This window comes from Calypte anna, chromosome 3 (genome assembly GCF_003957555.1).
Source record: "Calypte anna isolate BGI_N300 chromosome 3, bCalAnn1_v1.p, whole genome shotgun sequence".
NCBI lineage: Eukaryota > Metazoa > Chordata > Aves > Apodiformes > Trochilidae > Calypte > Calypte anna.
Window position 1 is genome coordinate 6,142,118 of NC_044246.1, and position 25,938 is coordinate 6,168,055.

Genomic DNA, 25,938 nt, shown 5'->3' on the forward strand with positions numbered 1-25,938 from the left:
TGCTTAATTAAACTATTAGAAACAAAATCAGGGATTCACAAACTATGGCATTTTATTTCAGAGGCCTTTGCTTACATTTGTACAATATATTACATAATTCTCCATTTTCTGCAGAACCTAATATATATTTTATAGCTTTTTTTTTTCTATAAGCTTTTCCTTCAATGTTTGTCAACAAATTTTTACAGTCCTGTACAATTCTGAATACTTTGAAACCATTTTCAATAAAATCAGTTAACTTTAAGCACACACTACGAAGACTGAAAATGCTTTTCTTAGAAAAGTCAAATGTAAAGGATTCTGACACTCTAGCATCTACAAACAAAATGCTTTGAATTCTTACATGTTGTATTGCCAGAAAACAAAGAAAAAACATGCCAGCCCCTATTTCCCCAGGCAAAAGAAGTACACAGAACTACAATTAAAACAGTAAAACAATCTGTACAATAAAGTACTGTGTATTAACAGTGCCAGGTATTAAATAGCTTGAATGAACACTTCCGCAATATACAAATGTCTTACAAAGGTAGAGAATTAACAGGAGAGAGCTTGGGATCCAGACAACATAAAATCAATACAAGTGAAAACAGTTTGAAGTTGGTTTTGGAATTTGTACAAGGCATTTAAAAATTTAAATGTCGACCACTCAGCTAGCTATTTGTTTTAAAAACAACTACCCTTTTGTGGCAGTGTTCATATCAGCAATCACAAATTATAACCTCACACCTTACTCCATCTCGAAGTCCTCTCCTTGAAGCTCGTAATAAAATAAGCATTACAAATGAAATATTTGTTGCTTTAAGGGAAAAGAAACATTTACAAGAAAACACAAAAATATAACTGTTATAATCCATTATGAATAAATATACACTTTAAACTGGCTAAATACAATCTTTACACATTAAGATTTAATACAGTTTGTTAGCCATTTTCTTTCTTTTTTCATAAGGTATTTTATCAAAATTAAAAAAAAAATACTGTTTTATAGAAAAATGGCAAAGTACAGTAGTTTCATTCCAATTAATGGGTTCTTAAACCCCAGAGTAACCTATTTAAGCCTAATTCAAACCTGTAAACATTAGTCAGTCTCTTTTTTTGTTGTTTTTTTAAAGGAATCCTCATATTTGGTTATCAGGACTGATGTCAAACATCCCACTAACTGCAGGTTTGGAATTGAATACATGTGCTTGACGTATACAATTAAAGCCACTATAAGGTGACTTTGCAGTTAAAAAACAATTAGCTTGTACAAATGAAAATAGGTTCAATATTTGTCATAAATAAATGGAAAAATATCAAATGTTCCAGCTTTAACAAAATACCAGGGAATACAGTAAGCCTTACCACATTTGTTTAGATCAACCCAACAACTATATCCTTTTTGTACTGTCTCTACAGGCAGTGAACAGCCTCCATTTGCCACAGTGGAAGGCCTTCGAGTCACTGGACTTACAATTCCCAGACAAGTTGGAAACAATTATTGCTTGAGGAAAAGCAGTTTGTTGTACTTTTTCTTCATAAAAGTGCACTTAAGTGCAAAGTTAGCTTGTCAAGAAACAACTTTAAATACAAAATAGTGCTTGTCTGAATTTTTGTGCCACTGTGCAGTATAAAAGAAAAAATAAAAGAAAAAGAAAAAAGAAAAAACAAAACAGAGTGGCCCTCAGCAGCCATTAAGTGCAAAGTGCTTTGGCAAGTCCTGCTGTCACCTGCACTCAACTGACATTCCATTCTGTGACGAACTTGACATGGATGGTTCTGCTAAAGTTAACATAACTGCAGCTGTAATGGAACTAGAGGAAGGTGATGAGGAGGAAGATGATGTAGTAGCAGCACCTGCACAAGAAGAGGAAAATACAGGTTACAAAAATTTACCAGTTAAGCAGTGCAAACATTTTCCTGCTCAACAACAAGCACTGGTATATACTGACCCCAGCAGCTAATGTTTGTAATCAGAAAAAACCTCCATTCCCTTGGTTTTTGTGGGCAATACTGAGAGGCAGCTTTGGCAGTATGCAGGAGAGCAGATCATTGCTTCTTGCAGTCCTGATTCAGCTATAAACTCTTCCTAGATGTGACATTTCAGTCTTTCTTACTCAGGGAACTCTTTAATGTGCACATTAACAAGACGTGGAGAAAATAATCCTTTTCATGTTGCTAGAAGCAGGTGCACTAAAACATGCCCTATAGCACTAGGCAAAGCAGCTGCAGGGAAGTGAGAGATTTAATTTATGGTGTCCCTTAGGCTCAAAAATAAATTGCTTATCCTAAGGGGAAATGCACTAACTAAACACTCAAGCAATACCATAGTAAACTCCTGTGTAACTTGAAGCAAGGTGGAGGTTATTAATAACTTTAGATACTGTTCATTGCTTAGAAAAGTTTATTTTTCTGTACAAAGTAGTTCTGCCTAAACAGAATCAAATTGACTGCATGCCTTCTGTATGTTTTTCCCCTTCCATAGTCACTGATACCTGAACAGCACCTTCGGAAGATCATTAAACAGCTGCATAGCCTGTTTTTCAACAAAAAGCCAAACCTACACCCCTCGTGGCACACACATCTGCCTTAAAAATTATCCAGTTCTTGTGAATACCTGAATACCACACCATGCAATCCAGCTGTGTGCTAGCAGCACAGCTCAGCTCCAGGCACTTACTTTCTCGCTCCTTTTTCTTTAAGCGCTTTCTCCTTCGGTCAATGGAAGCCACCTCAGATTTCAAGGACAGGTAATGTTTCCTGATTTCCTGCAGTTTTTCTTGGAGAACAGTAATGCGCTCAGCGCTCGTCAGATTTTCCAAGTCAGCTGCAAGTAGAAGAATCTCTGTTAATTATTGGATTGCAGCACTTCCAAAAATTTCTGCGTTTCAGCGAAGTGGGAAGTGCTCAAACCTTAGTGATGTGCTTTGAGGAAGCAGCCAGCAGAGCCAAGGAACACAGCAACAGCAGCTGCTGGTTTATTATCACAAACTTTGTTTATTTTTTATTAGTTTTTATCATTTTTAATAATAAATAATTTTATTTTTATTATTTTTTTAAAGTTATCACCACAGATAAAATTCTCTTTTTTAAGGTTTTCTGTTTCAGTAGTAGGAAAAGAAGAGCCTGTTCTGAGTTCTTGCTAGAGTTCACTTTGGCCTAATACACAAAAAAAGGTGGTATAATTATAGAATGGCTTAGGTTGGAAGGGACTTTAGACATCACTTACTGCAACCTCCCTGCCATGGGCAGGGACACCTCTCATGCAGACAAGGTTGCACAAAGCCTCACCCAACCTGGCTTGGAACATTTCCAAGGAGGGGGCATCCACAACTTCTCTGGACAATCTGTTCCAGAGTCTCACCACCCTTGTACTAACCAACTTCTTCCTAAGATCCAGTCTAAACCTATTGTCCTGCAGTTTAAATCCATTTTCCTTTCTCCTGTCACTGGACACTCTTATGAAAAGTCTCTCTCCAGCCATGTGTCAGTGTAGGTCAGTTGTGCCCAACTTGTCTTGGTTGTTACAGAACGAACAGGTTACAGCAGGGATCTGAACAGCTTTGGGCTGGTTCCAGCAGATCCCATGGTATATATACACCTATATAAAGCATAGAAGTCCACAGGACATGGGCAACACAGGAGCTGTGGCACCCAACTGTGTGGGCACAGGCAGGGAAACTACTTCACTGCAGTCCCTTTCAGCCACAGGCAACCAAGCTGCAGACACTCCATTCAAAGACATTTAAGAATCATTTAAACTGCAGTGAGGTGCAGAATGCAATTTATCAACCTGTGGTGTTGATACTGAGACAGTATGAGAGAACTCAAAGCCACAACTATGGGCAGATGAGGAAAGCTCAGAGACACTGTATCTTAGACCTCTGCAACAGGAAGAAATATGTTAAATAGCACTGAAAAGTCCCATTTCTGCCAAGCAAATTTAGCACATGCAAGGAAGGGGAGAGGAAGGGGAGAGGAAGGGGAGAGGAAGGGGAGAGGAAGGGGAGAGGAAGGGGAGAGGAAGGGGAGAGGAAGGGGAGAGGAAGGGGAGAGGAAGGGGAGAGGAAGGGGAGAGGAAGGGGAGAGGAAAGGGAGAGGAAGGGGAGAGGAAGGGGAGAGGAAGGGGAGAGGAAGGGGAGAGGAAGGGGAGAGGAAGGGGAGAGGAAGGGGAGAGGAAGGGGAGAGGAAGGGGAGAGGAAGGGGAGAGGAAGGGGAGAGGAAGGGGAGAGGAAGGGGAGAGGAAGGGGAGAGGAAGGGGAGAGGAAGGGGAGAGGAAGGGGAGAGGAAGGGGAGAGGAAGGGAGAGGAAGGGAGAGGAAAGGGAGAGGAAAGGGAGAGGAAAGGGAGAGGAAAGGGAGAGGAAAGGGAGAGGAAAGGGAGAGGAAAGGGAGAGGAAAGGGAGAGGAAAGGGAGAGGAAAGGGAGAGGAAAGGGAGAGGAAAGGGAGAGGAAAGGGAGAGGAAAGGGAGAGGAAAGGGAGAGGACAGAGAAAAGGGAGAGGACAGAGAAAAGGGAGAGGACAGAGAAAAGGGAGAGGACAGAGAAAAGGGAGAGGACAGAGAAAAGGGAGAGGACAGAGAAAAGGGAGAGGACAGAGAAAAGGGAGAGATGAAAAAAGCAAAAGCTCTTTAAATGTGTTGCTTAGGAAACCTGCCCAATGAATTTCAGCAGGCCAGTAAGTGACAATACAGACCTGTTACATTACAGATCCTGAAGAACTGCAGAATGTAACTTAGTTGTGAAGAAGTACTGGGAAATAAATATTTACTCTATTTTAAATTAGAGCAACACTAAGACTCAGAGCTGCAGAGGAAAATGTGCAGGATCAGATTCTATCTCACTACAGAAACAGCTGGCTAAGTGGAGAATTCCCTGGGTATGAAAGAATGCTGCTGGCAAGAAAAAAAAATTAAAAAAAAAAAATCAGCAGATGTATCTGCAGAGTGTGCTGTGTCAGCTCTTTCCTGTTCCCACTTTATGTGAGGAACTGCAGCCTTCACACGGTCTGGGACAGAGCACAGAGAAGTGTGGAGCACAGAAACTCCAGAAACCTGCCATACACTCAGGTCACCTGTGAATACTGAATGAGACACGAGGGATTTACCTGAAGTAATTTAAATCACTCACACCACACACTTGCAATTATTTGACCTTTAAAAGCTAAGACAAAGCAACTCATGCAATGCTATTATGTCCATGGTCAGCACTAAGGACAAGTTTATTACTGACTAGACAATTAAGTATCCAGATGCTCTAAGAGAGAGGGCTAAAAATAGCAGGTTGGGGGCTTTTTTAATTTATTCTTTTTTCCCAAATGCTTGTTTATTGTCATACTGAGGAAGAATGCTTCAGTCACCTAATATTTTAACTTAATTTTCTTTTCTCTTCACTATAATTACTGCTGCTACTGAACAGTTTTCCAGACAAGCAACTGCATCTCTATTCAACACTGCTAACCCCTTGCTATGTGTGTTCCAGAAGCCAACTGGCATAAAAACACTGGAAGTTTTTGTTAGTAGAAAGAGCAGAGACATTCTGGTTCACTGAGGCAAAATGGAAGGGGAAAAAAGTTACAAATCAATAGTGTTAAGTATCTGAAGAGTGAAGAGTATCTAGGAAAGTATCTAGAAAAGGAATAGTAAAAAACAGGAAAAAAGGAAAAAAAATTAGGAAAAAAATAGGAAAAAATATCAACACAAGAAATACATACAGCAGACTGCACTCATGCCAGAATGACAGCTCTGCAGAGAACAAGTCAGCATTGGGGCTGTATCTAAAAAGAGTATTGGAAAAGTACGATACAAACTGTTTACTGCATTGAAAAATAAAAATAATCTTTTAAAATCAGAATTTACCACAAAATTGAGGAAACTGAGGATCACTTTAAAAAAACAAACACATATAAAAAATATGGAGTACACAAAATTTGAAAATCCTTCCTATACCACAACACAAGACCCCACTAGGCATGTTTTGAAGGAGTACTTACACATTTGAAAACTCCACTTGTAAACTTTGGGCAAACGATTATTCTGTTCTTTGAGATCAGACTCCTTCTCTCCATTTTTCCCACATTTTCCTGGAGACTGAATCCTTGCAGGTGATTTGGTTTGGTGAGATTTCATGCCAGTAGAAACGGGCTTTGCTGACTGAGATTTGGACAGACTTTCACCAGCAGATAGTTCTTCACTGTCACTGCTGTTTGCTACAGAAACAAGAAGAGGGATTGTTAGAAACCAACACAACCTTCCTGCCCAACCCAAAATCTATCAGAAGCCATCACTGAACTGATATCCATGTATCAGGGACTTATTTGGCAAAAAAATCATAGAATCATAGAATTGGCTGGGTTGGAAGGGACCTCAGAGATCGAGTCCAATAAAAAGAAAAATCTTTTTATTCTGAAATTTTATTCTGAAATGATGCAATCCATCCTTGGCACCCAGCTCTTTGCATCACTGGTGCCTAAAGGCAGGACCACAAAACAGGTATGGAATGGGACCCCTCTAATCCTGGCATGCTGTGAAAGAGGAACTGGAAACACTGTCCAGTTCATTGCTGGGTGAGGATTATATGGACCTGTGGGAACCCAAGAGAGCTGAACAAGAGGGTAAAAGTACAACTGTGGCTCCACAACCCATCCTGACCTGCTGGAAGTGTGTGTGCAAGAACACAAAGGGGTGTAAGGAGATTCTTGAATACAATCCTACTGCTCAAGGTCTGCATGGGGATGATGCACTCTGCCCTCTTGATGGGTTCAAGACAGTGTCATATTTGGTGCTTTGGAAACATAACCCTAAATAAACCACCTACATTTGAAAATGAGGTGAAGAGACAGTCCAGGTGTGAATGTAAATGCAGAAATTATCCATGTATTTCTGCTGATGAGACTATTACTTTTTCTCAAACAGATAGCAGGACTCAGTGTTAGATCCTATCTCCCATTTTTAATATTAACTTCTAATATTAATTTATATTAATTATATTTAATATTAACTTATAATTTTAATAGTTTTAATATGAAGTTTTATTATGTATACTATTATATACAATACATACTAATATATATTATATATAATATATATGCATAATATGTACAATATATAATATACATTATATATAATATATAGTATATAGTAATATAATATATAATAATATAATATTTAATATAGTGAAATGAGGCAACCAGGTGCCACTAATTGCCAGGGAATGAGCATGAGCTTGTGTCAAGCCCACCTGTGCCTGATTAGGGTGGGCCCCCACTGCCCATGAGCAGGACCAGGGGGCCAATAAAGGGGCTTGACACAAGCTCATGCTCACTCCTTGGCAATTAGTGGCACCTGGTTGCCTCATTTCACTACAATTTAATATATAGTATAATTATTTATAATATAATTATTTTTAATATTAATTTACAATACAGCATCTTATACATACAAACCTCTATCCTGTTTTAGAGGCTCCAGTTACAAGCCAACTTTTCACTCTACTCCTAGGACATGTGTAGCATAAAGGAGAGTAAACAATTGGCCTTTTCTTAGCCTTGTGTCACCTTTGCTTATTTTAGGATATCTGTGCTAAAATGGCAGTAATCCTCCTGGCTTTAGCTCTCCAGATGGCTGTTCCCTGGTATTTTTTATTAACAGTGAGATGAGGCAGTAAATCATCTTGCTGCATTCTGAACAAGAGTGCATATAACTCTCTAATATACTTCTGCTTTAAAATTCTCTTCCCCAGTGCTGTGGTTTCTATTCCAACCAGCCTGTACAACCACAAAAAAGCTGCAAAAACTGCATTATTTACTGAAGGTGTAACAGATGATATAAATAAGAAAACAGAGCCTAAATTTTTCTGGAATTATTCTCAGATTTGCTACTGGAAGAGATACTAACCTCTAAATGCTCATCTTGCAAAAAACACATATCATCCAGGTCCCCTCTAAAACATGCAGTTATCATGCCAGAGATTCCTGTCCCAGTTCTACCAAGAGTGAAATACTTTTTCTTAAGTCTTTCTGAATTGCATGACATTAAGGACCTCTTAGAAACAGGGCAGTAATAAATCAAGACATTTGAAAATAATTTGTCAGTCAGCAAGAGCAGCTTCTTCGTTTTGGAAGTATTAAAATTTCCCTGATGAGAACATTTTATCCTAACACATTTTTTATCTCCTACGATTGCTCAAACAAATGACACAGTATTTTCACACAGAGCTGCTGTACTTACTGGTTTTACTCTTCTTTTTGTTGTTCACAGATGTTTTGTGGCTTCTTTTCTGCTTTTTTGAGGAGCTGCCTCCTCCCTGAGCATCTTTAAGTCTCTTTTGGCCTGTACAGGCTGTAAGGGGGGGGGATGAAACAAACACAGATTAAACACTTGCACATCTTTATTTTTTTCTCAAAGTCTCAAAAAAACCCCCAAAACTAAACCCCTCCCCACAACACACTTCAGAGCTTAAGATTTCAGACAACAATGCTACTGGCTACACAACCACCTGACTTACAGATTTTAAATTTCTCCTGTAACAAAGCCATTTAAATTAAGACACCAAATTTTCTAGAACAGGCAGCACGCTGACAAAATCAGAGAGGAAGTTAAGAGTCTGCATGTAAAACTAATAATGTGCAATACTGTAAAACCTTTTCAATGTGGCAGTAATTCCCTTTCATATAAAAAAGTTAACAAGTTCTAAAACTACAAATCTATAATTAGCAAAGCAATATAGGTGTATTTATTAAGGACTACATATTTACTTCTTCCAATCTCCTCCTTCTGTTTAAGGAAACACATTTTGTTATATATATTTTTTAGAACACTTCAAGAATAAATTCAGAATAATGACAATGACACATTTTATAAAACTTTGAGAAAATTCAGTTCATCTTTAACTGAAATATATTGAGATGAAGAAACCACTTCTGTCATCTCAGGATTGTATCCAGGTATTTTTTGTCCCTTTGTATTAATAATTTTTAAGCCCTTTAACACAGTGAGAGTAATGTACTTCTCATGGAACTGTAGAAGAGCCAGTGACTTTCACAGAAAAGCTTTTGGATCCAGCCTTGCTAACAGCTAAAAGAAGGCAGCAGGACACTGATAGCACAGGCACAGGGTGTTGGCAGTGTTTATTAACCCCCTGTTTTCTAGAGGACTCAGGATAGGAACTTCAATCTGCAAAAATACATCTGAAACGTAGCTAGTAAGGGCAATGTTTGTTATCAGTCTGACTTGAATTTTTAAAAAGCATTAATTTCATATGATGCAAGTTTGAAATGGTTACCTAAGCATGCAGTAAGAGGCTCTTTCTCCCTTCAAATAAACAGCCTACAGAAAATCAACATTTTCTGTAGGAAACAGTATAATCTACTGGTAAGACAATTACTTAAAGTGCATCCAGCTTGCTACAATAAATGCTTCTTATACAAAGTATTACAGTTTGCTCTGGGCTTTTCTTGCCACATCTGGTATAAACTTTATTCTTACATGCTTAATTCCTCATTGAAACCATAACAGTTCCTAATGAAAGGCCAAGAAACTTTCTGTCAGATTGTATTTTATTCACTAGATGATTATGCCATATACACACACTGGAAGTAGACAGCAGGCTAACTACTACCTCCAAAAGCTACCTTTCCAGAAGTGTAACTGGAACAGAATGAAAACACATATGGTTAGGGTGAAGACAACTCTGTTTACCCTTTCCTTTACCTTTTTCAGTATGCTCTGGCTCTGGTTGATTACTACTACTGGAGCTGACGCTGGCATCAAAACCTGTTGGAGAAATATTTCCCTCAGACTGGAGATCTTGCAGCTCCCCTGCAACACTGTCCACCTCTATTGTGCTATCTGTTTCACTTTTAATGCTTCGGATCTCTTCTTGATTTGGTGGCAACATCTCAGAGACAGTGACACTGGACTGATGTCTGCTGGACTCCGTTACAGTTACGGATGAAGGCGATTCAGGAGTCGTGGGAGGTGTGTTTAGGACTGAGTTACTGCCACTGCTTGGGAATTCCACTTTCTTTTCACCCACTTCTGTTGGTTTCTCCTCCACAGGTTTAACATCCACAGTAGCTGGCAAAGATTTTTCAAGTTCAGAGCTGGGCAAAGAAATGTCTTCTTCTGCAAGAGCCTGAAGCTGCTCCTCTGCTGCAGCATCCTCAGGAGCAGCGTGTGGAGGGGAGGCAGCAGCTTCAGTGTCAGAGTCTGAGAACAGTTCCTTCAGTGTTTTTTTTGGCCATTGTCCCTGAATACTTGACCAGACATCTTTTCGATCCTTTGCTCTGGTGTTCTGAAGTCTTTCATCAGAGTTATTTAGAAGCTTTATTCTTTTCTCTCCCACTTCAGAAAATCCTGAGTAGAAAGTACTTGCCCGCAAAGACTTCCTTTTCTCCTCCAGTCCATTGTACTTTTTAGTTGGAGTGATTTTCACTTTAGATTTGTCTTCCTCATCTTCATCTGAGGAGCTGTTACTGCTGTTTTCTAAACTGAGGGAGTCTTTGTTCTTGGGTTTCTCATCCTTTCTGCTAGGTGATACTGTCTTTAAAGATTCCTCTGCCACACTGTACCTTCGTTTACCACGTTTTACCTGTGGTTTTGCCATTTTATCCACTGCCTCCTTTTTCACATCCTTCCTTTTCTTCGTGGCTTCATCTTCTCCATCAGAGTCAGTATCTTCAGATAACTCTTCCATCTCCTTTCTCACCCTTTCAGGAGACTTGGATCCTGACTTGGGCACTACTGCCTCTGTTAGAACTTTAGTTTCTTCTGGGAGGGATGGACCACTCTGCTCTTCTTTTAGACAGAGTTCATTTTTATCTTGGCTTACAGCTTCATGTTGTGATTCTTCTTTGCCATCAGCATGTACATTCGGGGCACTTTGGTCATCTTCCTGTTCACTATCATCAGAACTTTCAGAAGCTAATTAAGAAGAAATCAAAAAAGAAAAAAAAACAAAACAAAAAAGAAAAAAAGAAAGGAGAAAAAGAAAGAAAAAAGTTGGTCTTCATTCTGGTTACATATAATTCTTTAAAAAACAAATGAAAGAAACAAACAAAAGTAACTAAAGAGAACTGCAGGGATACAAACACATGCCAGCACAGGGGTCTCTAGTAGTATGGTTTCTAAATGGAACTTCCTGTTTTTCCTGTTTTATTAGAAGGTATAATAGCAAAATTAGGAACTAGGAAAAATCCGCATTATACAGTACATATCCAGGAATTTTGAAGAGGTGAAGAGTGCACCAATCTGTAAATAAGAAACTTCTATTTAATTAACCAAAATATAAATTGAAATATTTGCTTAATATCAGAACTCTAAATATTTCTTATGAGTTACAAATACTACCATTACGTGCTCTTTTTCCAAAGCCCAGAACAGAGACAGTATTTTCCCTAGAGAAATCATAGTCTAAAAGGACAGGACAACAACAAGGATACTGGATAATCTCTAATAAACCAACTTGATAACCTGCCAGGAAAAAGGAAGTGAAAGCAGTAAGTAAAGGCACTTGGAGAAACAGTAAGAAAATCCAGGGTCAGGAATAAAGGAACTGAGACAAGAAGATGACACACAATGGAGAAGGATTCAACAACCAGCCCATTCAATGAGAGAAGATATGGATACAAGGAGAAACAATGAGAATTATATGATTAAATCCTTGATATGTAAACTCATCCATTTTTATTGGCACACCTTGTTGAACTCTTCTCATCCTATTTCCCATCTCTCATTTTCAGTTCCTCACTAAACCTCACCACTTCTTTAAAGCTGATAATTTAACTAATGACAGAGAAGAAAAACAATATGCTCCACAAAATTTGCAGAAATGATTGAAAGTTGAATGGACCTTTTAAAAAAGGTTTATTAAAAAAAGATGAACTTGTATAACATACTAACAGAAAGGAGCAGTGTAGAGGACAAAATACCTGAACACATATTACATCAGGTTTTTTCTTGGTGTGTTTGCTTTAAGATAGGAAGGATCTTAAAATTCTACTCTAAGACTGGGGACAGAGTGGTTGGAGAGCAGCCAGGCAGAAAGGGACCTGGGAGTCTGGATTGACAGGAAGCTGAACATGAGCCAGCAGTGTGCCCAGGTGGCCAAGAAGGCCAATGGCATCCTGGCATGTATCAGAAACAGCGTCACCAGCAGGTCCAAGGAGGTGATTCTGCCCCTATACTCAGCCCTGGTAAGGCCACACCTTGAGTACTGTGTTCAGTTTTGGGCCCCTCAGTTCAAGAAGGATATTGAGGTCCTTGAACAGGTCCAAAGGAGGGCAACCAAGCTGGTGAAGGGACTCGAACACAGATCCTATGAGGAGAGGCTGAGGGAGCTGGGGGTGTTCAGCCTGAGGAAGAGGAGGCTCAGGGGAGACTTCATTGCTCTCTACAACTCCCTGAAAGGAGGATGGAGCCAGGCAGGGGTTGGTCTCTTTTCCCAGGCAACTCTCAATAAGACAAGAGGGCATGGTCTTAAATTGTGCCGGGGGAAGTTCAGATTGGCTATTAGAAATAATTTTTTCACAGAAAGGGTGATCAGACATTGGAACGGGCTGCCTGGGGAGGTGGTGGACTCTTCGTCCCTGGAGACATTTAAAAAGCGACTCGATATGGCACTCAGTGCCATGGTCTAGTGACTGTGGCGGTAGCTGATCAAGGGTTGGACTCGATGATCTCTGAGGTCCCTTCCAACCCAGCCTATTCTATGATTCTATGATTCTATGATTCTATGACTCAGTCTGAAAGTAAGTTCCTCATAAACCTTTCAGTGTTCTTTGCATTTCCTAAGTAAACCTTTATGGTAGACATTTTAGCCTAAAGCTCCAAGAACTCTAACACTAGAAGTGGACTTTTCACATTTACCTTTCTCATACCTTACTGTAAGAGGTGTCCAAATTTGTTACTTGAAATAAAAGCCAAGAACACCACATTAAAAATAAAACAAAACAAACAACAACCAAATGAGCTTAAATGAGTTTTCATAGAATCATAAAATGGTTTGGGTTGGAAGGGACCTTAAAGATCTTCTAGTTCCAACCCCCCCTGGCATGGGCAGGGACACCTCCCACTAGACCAAGTTGCTCCAAGCCCCATCCAACCTGGCCTTGAGCACTTCCATTGATGGGACACCCAAAAATTCCCTGGACAACTTGCCCCAGTGTCTCTCCAACCTCACAATGAAGAATTCCCTCCTAAGATCTAATATAAATCTACCCTCTTCAAACATCTTTACTCTCAATCTACTTATTTTGCTGTGTCCTTCAAAAGAAAGTTGAATACAATTGCACGAATCATTCCAGTTCAGGAAAAAAAACAAAACAAAGCACCAACAAACCACCAAACCTGTAAAAGGTTGAGCAATCAGCTCTATAATTGGAGGAAAAAGGAATGGTAAAACATTAGAGCTCTTCACACTTAAAACCAAAAGCCTGCAACTAAAAGAAAAAAAGCTAATCCCCCAGCATGAATCTATGTGGCCTTAAATGATAAAAGAATTGCCTACAATTAAAAGCATTTCTGGACAGTAATTACATAATATGGTAAACAATGAGCTTTCCAAAATATTAGAGGGTGTCCAATTGTGCTTTTGTTATCAGAAGTTAATTACACATTAATTATAGCACTCAGAGCCATTATCATGACTGCTAATTTATTCTTTTTGCTTCTCATTCCCTATGGGAAGTCTTATAGACTATTAGGACTGATACTCTACCTACAAATTTAGAACCCAGTGGTCAGTGTCACCCAACTCCAAGTAAGTCTGAAAGACTGTTAAAATCACACAACTTTCATAAAGATTGGTGGTTACCCAAACTTCCTCTGCCTTATACAAGTTTTTTTTCTGGAGGCACACAGAGCATTAAGAGAAGCAACTTGTTACTATAATGCTGCTGTAAATGTGTGGGAAGGGGCAAACAATGTTAGGAATGACAGGAAACCTAGCTTTATTAATTGCATTTTTAAGAGAAAAGAGAGTAAATCACAGGTCCTGAAAGTTAGGTACATAAAAAATGTTAAATTAAGTAATAATGCAGGAAGCAAAAATGCTTTGCTATGTATCAAACAAAAATGATGGCAAAAGGAAGGATGTAATTCTTAAGGCTGTTTGTTAACAATCACTGAATCCACAATACCAGTTTTCAGACACTGTGAAAACACTTTTGTTCAAGGGTTATTTCTGAAGATGTTATTATCCAGACAGACTCAAGTGTACAGTTGCATCAGTCGCTCTACATTGCCACTTCCTGCTGTTTAAATGCCATTTACAGAATTAGAAGAAGTTTAGGTACAATACCTTGTAGGCCATTAATGATAGAAGTAATTTCTATTGATTTAACTGGAGTTTGTTCAGTATTTTTGGCTTCAGTGCTGTCAAGTTTGGACCCAGACTCTGGTGATGTGCTGGTGGGAAAGGGCGGCTTGGACAAACGCCGCAATTTACAGTTTTTGGGAGAATACTTTTCTTCCTTCTCTTTGTCAGTTTTATTCTGTGTGAAGAAGGAAAAGATTAAAATCTCTTCTAATTTGAGCATACATCTTAACACATATCACAATTAAGCAATAATTAACAGTTTTCTTAAACATTCAACCAGTAAAGGAAAGCTTCCCTTAGTTTGAAAGGTTACAGATACCTGTCTGTGGTCCATGTCAGGCCATTCACACTGAAGACAGGAAATTTACCCAAATTAAAAAAAAAATGGAAAAGCAAACACAGCCAGGGCTCTAGGAGCAGTGGCACTGCGGGATGCCAGGCTCTGCAGTGACCTGCAGGGCTACCACACCTGCTCTGTCACAATGGGCAGGGAGTTCTAGAAGAGAACTCAGGTTCCAGAGGCTGGGGGGGAAGGGCAAAAAGGGAGTGCTGATATCTGTGGCAGAAGGAAAAGCTTCCTTGCATCCTGCTACTCAAGCAATAAATCATAACCTAAGCAAAAAGAGCAGTTTTAAAAGAATTCACTTTGAAAGAAATGCTGTGAAACACGGTGATAGTTACAGAAATATGGAGTAGTCATAGGTCTGCTCTCCAGAATCAGCAGGAGGAGCTCCCAAAAGATGCTCCCACCTTTGATGATAAAATGGAGCCTTCTCATTTGTCTTCTCTAAGTGTGTACAAAATCTCAAAAAAAACCCAAAAAACAAAAAACAAACAAACACCCCCCAAAAAAATGCCAAAAAAAAGCATCCTCTCCCCAGCATAAACTGAAAAACAACGAACTAAAACCTTAATGAAAAAAAGTCTTTAAAAATCCTTGAAGTCACCTTTACTGTCAAGCATTTGTGGACCAATCAATAGGGGACAGTACTTAGGAACATATTAAACTAAAGCTACAGGGCACAAAGGAGGAAAAGGGACAGCCACTACCTTTATTTTCTTTCGATGCTTAATTTTTGGTACATTTTTATCAGCTGGTCTCACTATCTTGTCTGCCTTTATCCATTCATCATACCTAAAATATAAAAGAAAAAAAAGGAAACATTTATGTTTTAAGAAGATAAACATGACATCACAAGAGAAACTAATGGAGCAAAAGGAAAATTATTAGCTGTATAAAAACTGAATTGCAAATTGAATAAAGAAGTCATCTATGTGCTTTTCAGTACCTCGAGTTTCTGCTAAGGTTAAATTCTTCATATGCTGAGACACACAGGATGAAATCTTACACTGATGGGTAAGAGTGAAACCTGGTATTTTTCTAGTCTGCACTGAACAGCAGGAAATCCATGTACATGGGCACAATAAACTACCAGAAGGGTAATTCCATATGGATCTCCAAGAGTTATACTTGTGTATATATACTGTAAACTCTTAACAATAAATTAAGCTCTTACAACCACATAAAATGTGACCAGTTAAAAGAAAGAAACTCTCTCCAGCCTGAGTTTATGCAAAGTGATATTTGGAGTGACTCACACTTAGGAGTCACCAACTTCTGAGTCACTAACTTAACACTTAAAATTTGTTTCAGTTAAAGGTTTCCATTTTAAATCAGAATGATAGTAGACAAAAATATACTAAATAGTATCAATATAATAACAGGTCTCCTATTATCTAAAGCTGGATCTATTCCATACAAATCCAGAGAAGTACATTCTTTTAAAGAATATACTGTAAGGATGTTATTTGTCAGTTTTAGTGTGTATTTCTGAAGAAATTCAAGAATCACTTGAAACAACTTTTTCTTTCTCCCCCTCCCAATAAGCATGATCTGCTGTCCTACTTCAACTGTGAACTCGAGAACCTTCTGAATAAGAAATAGGTCAGTTAAAAATTAGTACATAGGAATTTTTGCCCCAGTGACCTGCTAGGTAAACACGGAAACAGAGGGGAAGAAACCAAAACTGCACAACAAAGCAAACAAACAAACACACAAAATAAAAAAAAAAAAATAAAATCAAACAACCAGAGAACTCATAAATGATGGAGCTGAGCACAATGCACTCATGGCCATGCTAGCTTTCCAGCTGGGTTTACTAAATCACATACAAACAACTTCTGATACAGTCCCAGTTCAGCTTCTTTGCAGCTACTGCCCTATATAATATATAGGCCCTATATATATATATATATATACTGACATACAAATACGAGAAAAAATATGCAAGTTTCCAACTTGCTTTTCTGTCTACTTTAACAAGATTTATGGCAAAGGATACCAGAAGCTAAATGCTGATTTTTATTACCATGAATATCACATAATAATACAGTGAAAAACAAAGTAGCAGTAGTTGCTGAAAAAAAAAATAAATTCCAAACCCATTTATTGTGTGTTTCTCTCCTCCATGTGAGCATAAAAGCCATAAAATCTGCAGCATATCATGCAGAGACTTCAACAGACCACGATTACCCCAACTGCTGCAGACACAGCTGCAATTGTACCAGTTCCAGGTGACACGGAGGGGAAGAGGCTCAGATTTCTCTCCCAGACTGAAACACAACTCCACAGAGTACTTTCCAGTCTGGAAAAATCCCATGTTCTCTGAGACTGTGGGAAACCCTACTCGAAGTAATCTTTCTTTAAGTCAAAGATGCACTTTCCAGAAGCAATGCTGTTAAGCAGACTGCCAACTGGACTCTGCAACCCACAGAAACAGAGTATTATTTTATTGGGTCTAAATGGATCCAGGAAAACAGCACTAGGACTGGACAGATACATGGAGAAAAATAATAATTATTAAGAATTATTATTAAGAATAACATATATATATATTTATATGTATATATAATTATATATTAAGAGTAATTATTATTAAGAATTATTATTAAGAATCATTATTCTAGCAGCCTCCTTTTTGCCTCAACTGTATTACTGAAAGAGAATTTGTATTCACTCTTTCCATGCATTTCCAACCAGAAAACCACCCCTGCCCTTTGCAGGGTCTGCACACTGGATGCCCTTTCCATGGCTCAAGGTAACTGCAATGACTCCTGGGGCTGGAGCACCTTCTGCTCTACTCCTGAAGAGTGGTCAGACTTGGTTAGAGGTCTAATGTCACAGAAATCTCCATCTTATACAGATATCAGATGCCCACACTTCACACCTCTGCATGGCACAGCTCCTTTCACTACTCACACATCAGATACACATAAACCTGTGCCTGGACCCCAAGCTGAAACAGCTCTTGCAAAAGGGACACATCCCAAGCCCCACTGACAGCCTGACCCTAAATTAAAAGTTCCTCTGCTGAGTGACAGAGAAACACCCAGATAGCTCTACAGTGCACCAGACGCCAAGCTGTGTCTGAAGTGTGACTCAGATTAGAGCCTTTCCTAATAAAACTGAACCTTATTAAAACAGCAAAACAAAATCATTAATCCCACCTTACAGTCTGATCACAAAATGAAACAAAAAAAAAAATAGAAGAAAGAAGACCTGGATTGTTTTACTGTAGTGCCTTCTCCCACACTTCTCTCAGCTCCCTTCAGTGAGCAGCTGGGTGTGTAGAAGAAGGAGGGAAGATGGGGAGGTGTTCTTAAGATATGCACAGACTTGTTTGAGAACCAAAAGGAGGGATTTAATAAGAAAATAATTTATTTTTTTGAATGAGGTTTCATATGAAAAAACCTGGAATGCTTCAGAAAAAAACATCTCCTTTGCCTTACCAAAATGAGGATAAAGATGAGCCAGTAGGCAGAGCAGCTCTTCTGCCTGGTATGTAAAAATGAATGCCTGACTGAAAGGTGCATTTGGATGGGAAAGAAGAAAAACAAAAAGGAAGAATAAACTGAATTGCTGTGTAGCAAAAAATAATTGGCACTTTGTCTAGAAGTCATTGTATTGCATCCATAGGTACTGACTGCAAGCTAAAATACACCACAACTTATTTCTCAGAGATTGTATAATTTATTCTCCACAGAAGTACTAGAGGGAAAACATGGGACAAAGTGTACTTTCCAGTCTCAGGAATTATACTAGCAAAGGCACCAATTGCTCAGAAAGTGACCCCAATAAACCAGGAAGCCTTGGCAAATTCACTGAAAATTCCAGTATATGGTCTGTAACTGCTAGGAAGGAATAATCAAATATTCTCTTTGATTGTGACCAAAGAAAGGTGAAGATTTAGTCTTTTAACCAAATACTGGAATATTAGGTGAGGACTCAGATTTTTAAAATTTTATTATTATTTAATAATTCTCCCCCATGACATTCACTACTCTCAACAATCTGAAATCTGTCTACACATTTTACTTAAATTTCAGTGTTTCCTGTTAATATTGCTAATATTGCTAACAAACCAAGACAGAAACTGACATTTTCACATTCCGATTTCTGAAGGAAACAAACACTGAAAATAATAAGTCTTAAACATTTGAAATATTCAAGAAAACCATGTTGTGGGATACTGTACCACACAACACAAAGAGTTAAAACAACCAAACTATTTTTGAATATACACACTCTGTCTTCAATTACTGGGAACATTCTGCAGAAGAAATTCACCTCAAACACACAATGAACTTTTCTCTGCACTGCCAGCTGAAAATTAAAATTATGACAGAAGAAACTGGCACTGTATGCCCCAGGGGAAGTTTTAGTTCCATCTACAGCATCCATAATTCAGAACATATCTGGCCTGTTAGAAGAAATAGAGTTTCTCTCATAAGCTTTTTCCAGTTAACACGTGGTAATGAAAAGTCTTCTCCAACCATTGCCTTTCACTACAGTCAGTGTTCCACTGAACACTGCAGTTCTTTACCTTTATCACTACAGTTCTTTACATGTATCACCTGAATCTCAGGTGCCATCAAGACCCTTTAGCTTAAAGTAGTGCAGCTATACAATGCTGTCAAGCTATATTCCATTTCTCTAATTTCTAATTATTATTTAAAAAAACCCCAAAGTTCCACAGGATTTAAGACCAGTTCCACTGGTTCCAGAGCCCTTAAAAAAAAAAAAAAAAAAAGCTGAGCACTAAGTTTATCAAATTCCATTCTAAGTACCCCAAAGCACATGAACATGAGCACACAAAACATTATTCTGTATCCCAGATTGATACTGAAGTTACTTTGTGAAAATAAACATCAGTAGTTACTTAGGATTCCCACCCAAACTTATGGGTTTAAAGGAGAGGCTATTAAATGACAAACTGACCAAAAGGGGAAACAGAAAAGTCAATTTTAAAATGTAAGAAAATGACAGAAGAAAAAATCCTGGATCCTTAGAAAAATCTTAATTCAATACATTCCACAACTTAATGCTACAGTAACTGCACCCACTAAACACTAAAAGCAAAGAATGCAGCTACAATGAATAAGGAGAGGAGGGAATTGCCACCTTTGCAAGTAAAGCAGTTATTTTTTCCAGGTTGTGACTGACTAAAAGTCAGATCAAGTTATTACATCAGACAAGACTTGTCTTCTCAGCACTATAATATCAGTGTTCAGATGCTTCCTTAAGCTCAGTATTATCCACTCTTGCAGTCAAAACCAAAAGCATTACTAATTTTACTGGAATTAAATAAATTCAAATAAACACACAGTTCCACAGCTACATCTGAATCAATAATATCTTTTTCAGTGAGGAATCCCAGCCCCTTTCAGAGAGTTCTTTTGAAACACCAGGTAAAAATATGAATGCAAGCCCTGCTGCCAGAAAGACCAAGCAACTCCTCTCACCTATCAAATGAGTTCAAGTTCACTAAAAATGCTTTTCTCATCAAATATATCCTAATCATGTAATGCCTCTGATATCAACCTGCATACTTGTTTAAAATGCAGAGTTCAAAAACCAGGATCTTGAGTTCTTCTTTAAGAACCAGGTTGCTGAGATCTCCAAGGTGAAGCTCACTTCTTCAATTGGAAGTGGTACTGCTCAGATAAAACCCAAATCATCCCCCTTCACGACAGGTACAATGGCCTAATATTTACTATAAAAGGAAAATAACTTCTGTGTTTACACACAAATTCCAAAATAACAGTTCAGAAGCAAGAAACCTCTCAGAATGGTACACAGTAATCCTCAGCAAGTAGAATGCAAATTTTAGCAATTAATGCTTCCAAGGCAAGTTCTCCTGAATAAAGAACAAGACACATTCCAAATCCCACCTTGGGCAGGCTGCATCATCCCAAGGATCTTGACTTCACAGCCCACTCTGTTTACAAATGCTGCCTGAAGAGTGAAAGATCATATTCCAATGGGTCAATATTGCACAAATGTGTAGATCAAAATTCTACAAAAGATCAGTATCAAAACGGGCACTGTCAAGACATTCCTCCTCAGCAGTGGCTCAGGTGGTCCTGGAAATCCCCAGTCCTAGATGCAAAGAGGTGTATTCAAGGTGGGAAGAGAAGTATCATGCACCTGGAATTGTGAAATCTGCTAGCAGATCTTGCTAGCACTGAATAAATGAGATGTGTCCTACCCTCTTGGCCAGAGGTAGGATGGTAATCAAAGGCCAGATGACAGAAGAAAGTCACAAGAGCCTCAGATTTTCCAGAAGATGAAAAATAAATAAGAAGTACAGCAGATTTGCCTCAGACTTGTGGTTTTTTTAAAAGATCTATGAACAGAGTAATAAAGTTTAAGAGATGAAAGCTGAGCACAATGAGCAGATATATGCTGAAACTGAGGAAAAATGCAGGAGACTTGATAATTGGCTTAAAAGCCACTTGCAAGCTTTAGTTTTCTCTTTTCAATGTTGCTTCAGGTTGTAAATGACAAAAAAGTAGTATGAAATTGCAAAAAAAATATTAATACTTCAACTTGTTTCTATTAATGCTATTTTAAAGACAATAAAAAGCATATACTCCTGCACATACTAAGGAAGTGTAAGAAGCCACTAGGCTAAGAAGACTCTTGTTTGGAAGCCTGCACAGCCACAGAGGAATCAGGGGTGCAGAGTGGTGGAAATTGGATCTGAATGAAATGTAATTATTTGCTGCACACTAACTTGCCACTAGAAATCCTGTTAAATACCATACTGCCAGTATACACTCTGCTTCACACAGTGCACACAGACTCAGATAAGTGCAGTATTCAAATATTGTAGGAGATAAAATTGGCTTAAGAGAGTTAGAGGAGGAACTTGTGAAAGAGTGAGCTGTCACTTGTTGTATGGGAAGATCTAAAAATAAGATGGGAAATGAAGGAAGCTTTCTCTGAACAAGTAATTTTAAGATGATTTCTGAGAAACTAAAGTACTGCATTTATGTTAAAAAATCTGATAGCTTCATACAGTACAATGACCTTCACAGCACACCAATACTGCAGGCTTAGGACTCCAGATCTCTATTCATTTAGTTTTTAAAATACACAAGTGTATTTTAGAAGTAATTCAAGACGTAATCACTAACTAAAACTCAAGTTACCTCACGTTCCATCCACAGTAGTGCACCAAGTAAAGGACTTCTCCACCTTCGATGTCAGAATCTTTAATACTAGCTTCATACATTTTTTGATTTTTCCCTCTTCCGTACCGCACTTGGACTTTCATGCCTGGTGGATAGCATTCAAACTCTTCTTCCTCATTGTTATTGTTGTCTTCTTCCTCCTCCTCCTCCTCTTCCTCCTCCTCTGCTTCTTCTTCATCTTCATCGTCTTCCTTATTCGTGTCATCTCTTGAAAGGTTTAAAAAATTGTAGAGTTAATATGAGATACTTCACAAGCTTTTCAGTTCCAAACCACATATATTGATAAATATTGTGGATGCATTAGAGACTGGGAAACAGCAGGCTCCAAATATGTGAAACTGCACTATGGCTGAGTAATGTCAGCAAAATAGGGTATAGCAATACACACAAAATCCAGTGACTGTAAGGTGCAAAAATGACTTGACTAAAAGAAAAAATAATCCATCAAAATCTGTATAAGTAGAAGTTGTTCCAACTCATCTTTATATGATTCCTTCATGCAGTCTCTTTCTTTAAACTTTTTTTCAGCTCAAACTCATCCTTCTCAAGATAAAGTTCTCTAAATTCCCCTTTTCAACCAATGAGTTTTACAAGTGCTTCCTGAGACTTGCTTCCCCAAAAGATCCTTGCTTTATTATAACAAAACACTCAAGTGACTGCAAGCAAAAATCAGATTTTAATCCCCCTCAAAGCTTAGATGAGATTTAGCAAATCAAGCAATCTCTGCTAATTTCTGACCTTGTCACTCCCTGACAATTATGCTAAAGGTCTGCTAAATATAAGTCAAGCCTGAATTTAATAATTAAATATATACACAAGCAGGTGTTCACTGCTTTCAAAAGTAAGCTACTTCTGAATGTATTTTTAAAGATGTGAACCAATTTTCAGCAGCACTAAAATCCACAAATTTTGGGTTCTTCAGTGTTTTGAAAAGCATCTCCAGCCAGCTTCAAGTGGAAAACTACATTACAAAAAATTAACTGGGGAAAAATATCTTTTACCCTTAAAGAGCTTTACAAAACACTATTGCTGGTCCTTACATCATCCTAATCCCATACTCTGTGTAACACAGAACAGATCAGGTCTGCTTATCAAATTCACAATAACCACAGAACCCTAATAACTCAAAAACCCTGAGACATGGAACAGATATTTTGGGATGTACTACAGACTGGGTAAGAAAAGACAAGTGCTGCTCCAAGTCTGATTCACAGCAATATTTCAGCTAATCTCATAAACACAAGAAGTCTGTATTAATAACTTAAGCTTTCAGTAAAATTTTCAGTAGAAAATGCTCAGCTAAACCAAACTACATTTGCACTGCAAAACGATCAGACAGCATTTTAGTCAAATGTTTCTTTATAGAACTAAAACTACCTTACTATCTAATTAGCTCAGAATCCTGAATATTAAGCTAAATTCAACTGCAGTGTAACCACACTTGATTTAATGAAATTGCTTCAGAAATTAATGTTTCCACACACACACATATATATATCTCACATATATTTATATAAATGCATATATATATGTGCACAGACCATGAGACAAATGCTAAAACTCTCTCTCTGTTGGTGTACTAACTAAATCAATTAACAGAAGATAACTATTCAGGTATACATGGCATGGACCAGACATTTATGTTTTCAAAGGCCACAATTTTCCATTTATTATATATTTATATTTTTATTTATTATATACTTTCAGTGGCCTGCTCAAGTTAAAACCACCAGAGCTAAAAATGCAACATAAATGAATGAGCTTTGAAAGCTCACTTTTTCTCTGCTACACATCATATGGCAAAAGCCACTTCCCAAAGAAAAAATTAATAAAGGTCCTCAAAGACTTGGATGAAAAATTCCTGAACAAATTCCCACAGCTAACCAGAAAGCACCAACAAGTAATTTAAATGCTTTAAATTACACTCTCTGCTGCACTAAAAACTTCTAGCTAATTTTAGCTTAACATTTATTACCATACAAAAACTAAAAACAAACCCCAAACCCTTGGCATCAGGAGCAGAGCCACTACTGCTCCAAGGATGAGATTGTCATTTCCTATTAACAAGACATTTCAAAATTGCCACAAACCAAATTTTGCCAGATTCCCCCCAGGCCCACCAGCTAACAGCACAACCCCTGAAGGCTGCCTGCAAAGACCAGTGTGCCTATGATGGAGATCCAGGATTTTCCAGGCACTGGCCATTATGGTGCCAGTAGCTCTTATAACGCTGAACGAGCTTGGGGTCTTTCCCACTTTAATCACCCTGGGGCTTTTTTGGTGGCCCAAAAGATTCTACAAAGAATCCACACCAGAAGTTCTCTGGAAGAGATGTGTGTAACCCTCATGGTGAAGTTCAGTAATTTGGATGGTCAAGTAGATGTGAAGAGCAGGCTGTACATACGTGGGGGGATGTCAGGAGGCAAAAGCAAAACAGAAGCAGAGATGGCTGCAATGAAAAAGTGTTTTAAGGAATGATTTGGTTAGAGATTCTAAGATGGAGATTTTAGGAAACCAAACAAAAGCAAAGAACTTTTCTCGTTTTGAAGCAGAAAAAATGGTGTTCTCATATAGCTCCTGGAACAAAATAAACAATGGGAAACATATTCCAGTGGTTGCAAGGAAGAAAAGACATTGTTCTACAGGGTTGGCAGTGGTGAAGGAGAAGCCATGACTGCCATGAAAAAGAGTTTTAGAGGAAATTGTGATTGTAGCCATGAGGCACACAAAGTCATAACCTCATTTGTCCATGTATGTATGTATGAGAACACTGGATTTCCTTAGTGCTCTTAAATAAAAATCCCACTGGGGGGAGAGAAGGGGAAGAAACACACAACAAGTCTCTTGGCAACAGACAGTAATTGTCAACTTAAAACCAGCACCAAGCAGTATTTGCCACAAAGCTGCAAGAATCTCAACCCAAACAGCAGCTGGTGAAACAAGGCAGCAGCAGCTGTGGGTGCACACTGTACCAGAGGCACAGCAACACCAGTGCTACTGTGTTCCAGAAACTCAAATACCAACAGAAAGCTCATCAGGAGGACTCAAAAGCATTTCCAATTACAGCTGTGATCTAAAGAATACCCTCATCCCACCTCCCATGGGATGGGAACACAACCCTTCCAAAGCAGGAAATTAATGAATTAAAACACGAAAATATTTGTTAATAAAGTAACAACATTAGAATGTTTATATTATTTGCAAAGGACACTGAAGTCATTAAAAGGCTAAAAATACTGCAAGTTTTCAAAAATACACACATGGCAGGTAAGTCTCAGGCAATACAAAGATTTAACATCACCAGCCCGTGATAAGGGTAACTATACCAACAAATATATGGTATTAATATACCAAGTAGCACATGCTATTACACCAGTAAGGAACTGCAATATCATGTCAACACCATTCAGTCCCCAGCCTCTGGCATTGACCACAGACTTGTCACTAAGCCCAGGTGAAACCTATGAGACAGGGAGGGGTTTTGAGCATCCTCAGTCTCCCAGGCTCCCTGCCTTGCTTAAGCAAACTTAACCCTACTCCAATTCACTTCCCCTAACACATCATGCTGGCTCACACAGCAGGTGAGATTGCAAATGCAAGATTATTTTTTTTCCAGGGGTTATTCTAAAACTTGAGGAAGCGAGATTATTTCAATTATTGGCTCAATTAAGTCATTACAGTTAATTGAACCACTAGCAGAAATAAACTCCAGTGTAATTGACACTTCAAGTTTAGCAATTAGCTTCTATTTTTGTTTCCCTCCTTTTTCTCTTCTTACAGAATCATTTAACCTCTACTTCACATTACATGGAGCTGGGAGATGTCACCTCTTCTTCATCCTCTTTCTCAATCACACCAGGATTAAGATGCCCTTCAGTTTTAAGGCAGAGAGGCCATTAAGACCTACGCTTCTGCCACTACAATCTTTAATTAAATAACAACCCCCCAGTTCACCTGCATTTGTCTTCTCTCTGAAGTTGCAAATAAAACCTTAAAAATAACAGCTCCAGTGAGTGCTGTCTGCACACAGAAAATCTGAATAAATGCAGTTAAGGGAATAAATGAATAAATGCAATCTGAGGGAACGGGAAAGGTTCCAAAGTGATTCA

The 25,938-nt window shown here is 38.4% G+C and overlaps 1 protein-coding gene across 4 annotated transcripts in view; it reads right to left on the reverse strand.

Annotated features, from left to right (window-relative positions):
• Positions 1–27: 27 nt before the first annotated feature.
• Positions 28–25,938, reverse strand: part of ARID4B (AT-rich interaction domain 4B) — an 86,926-nt gene continuing 61,015 nt past the window's right edge. For 3 of the 4 annotated variants that reach the window (XM_030447132.1, XM_030447129.1, XM_030447131.1), the window contains 8 exons: positions 21,788–22,036; positions 15,344–15,428; positions 14,276–14,468; positions 9,688–10,899; positions 8,206–8,316; positions 5,970–6,185; positions 2,660–2,806; positions 28–1,836 (listed from right to left, as the gene is read on the reverse strand). In XM_030447132.1, coding sequence (XP_030302992.1) covers positions 1,706–1,836; positions 2,660–2,806; positions 5,970–6,185; positions 8,206–8,316; positions 9,688–10,899; positions 14,276–14,468; positions 15,344–15,428; positions 21,788–22,036 — 2,344 coding nt within the window. In that variant the 3' untranslated portion in view covers positions 28–1,705. The remainder of the gene's footprint in view (positions 1,837–2,659; positions 2,807–5,969; positions 6,186–8,205; positions 8,317–9,687; positions 10,900–14,275; positions 14,469–15,343; positions 15,429–21,787; positions 22,037–25,938) is intronic. The other variant, XM_030447133.1, reaches the window with a different exon arrangement.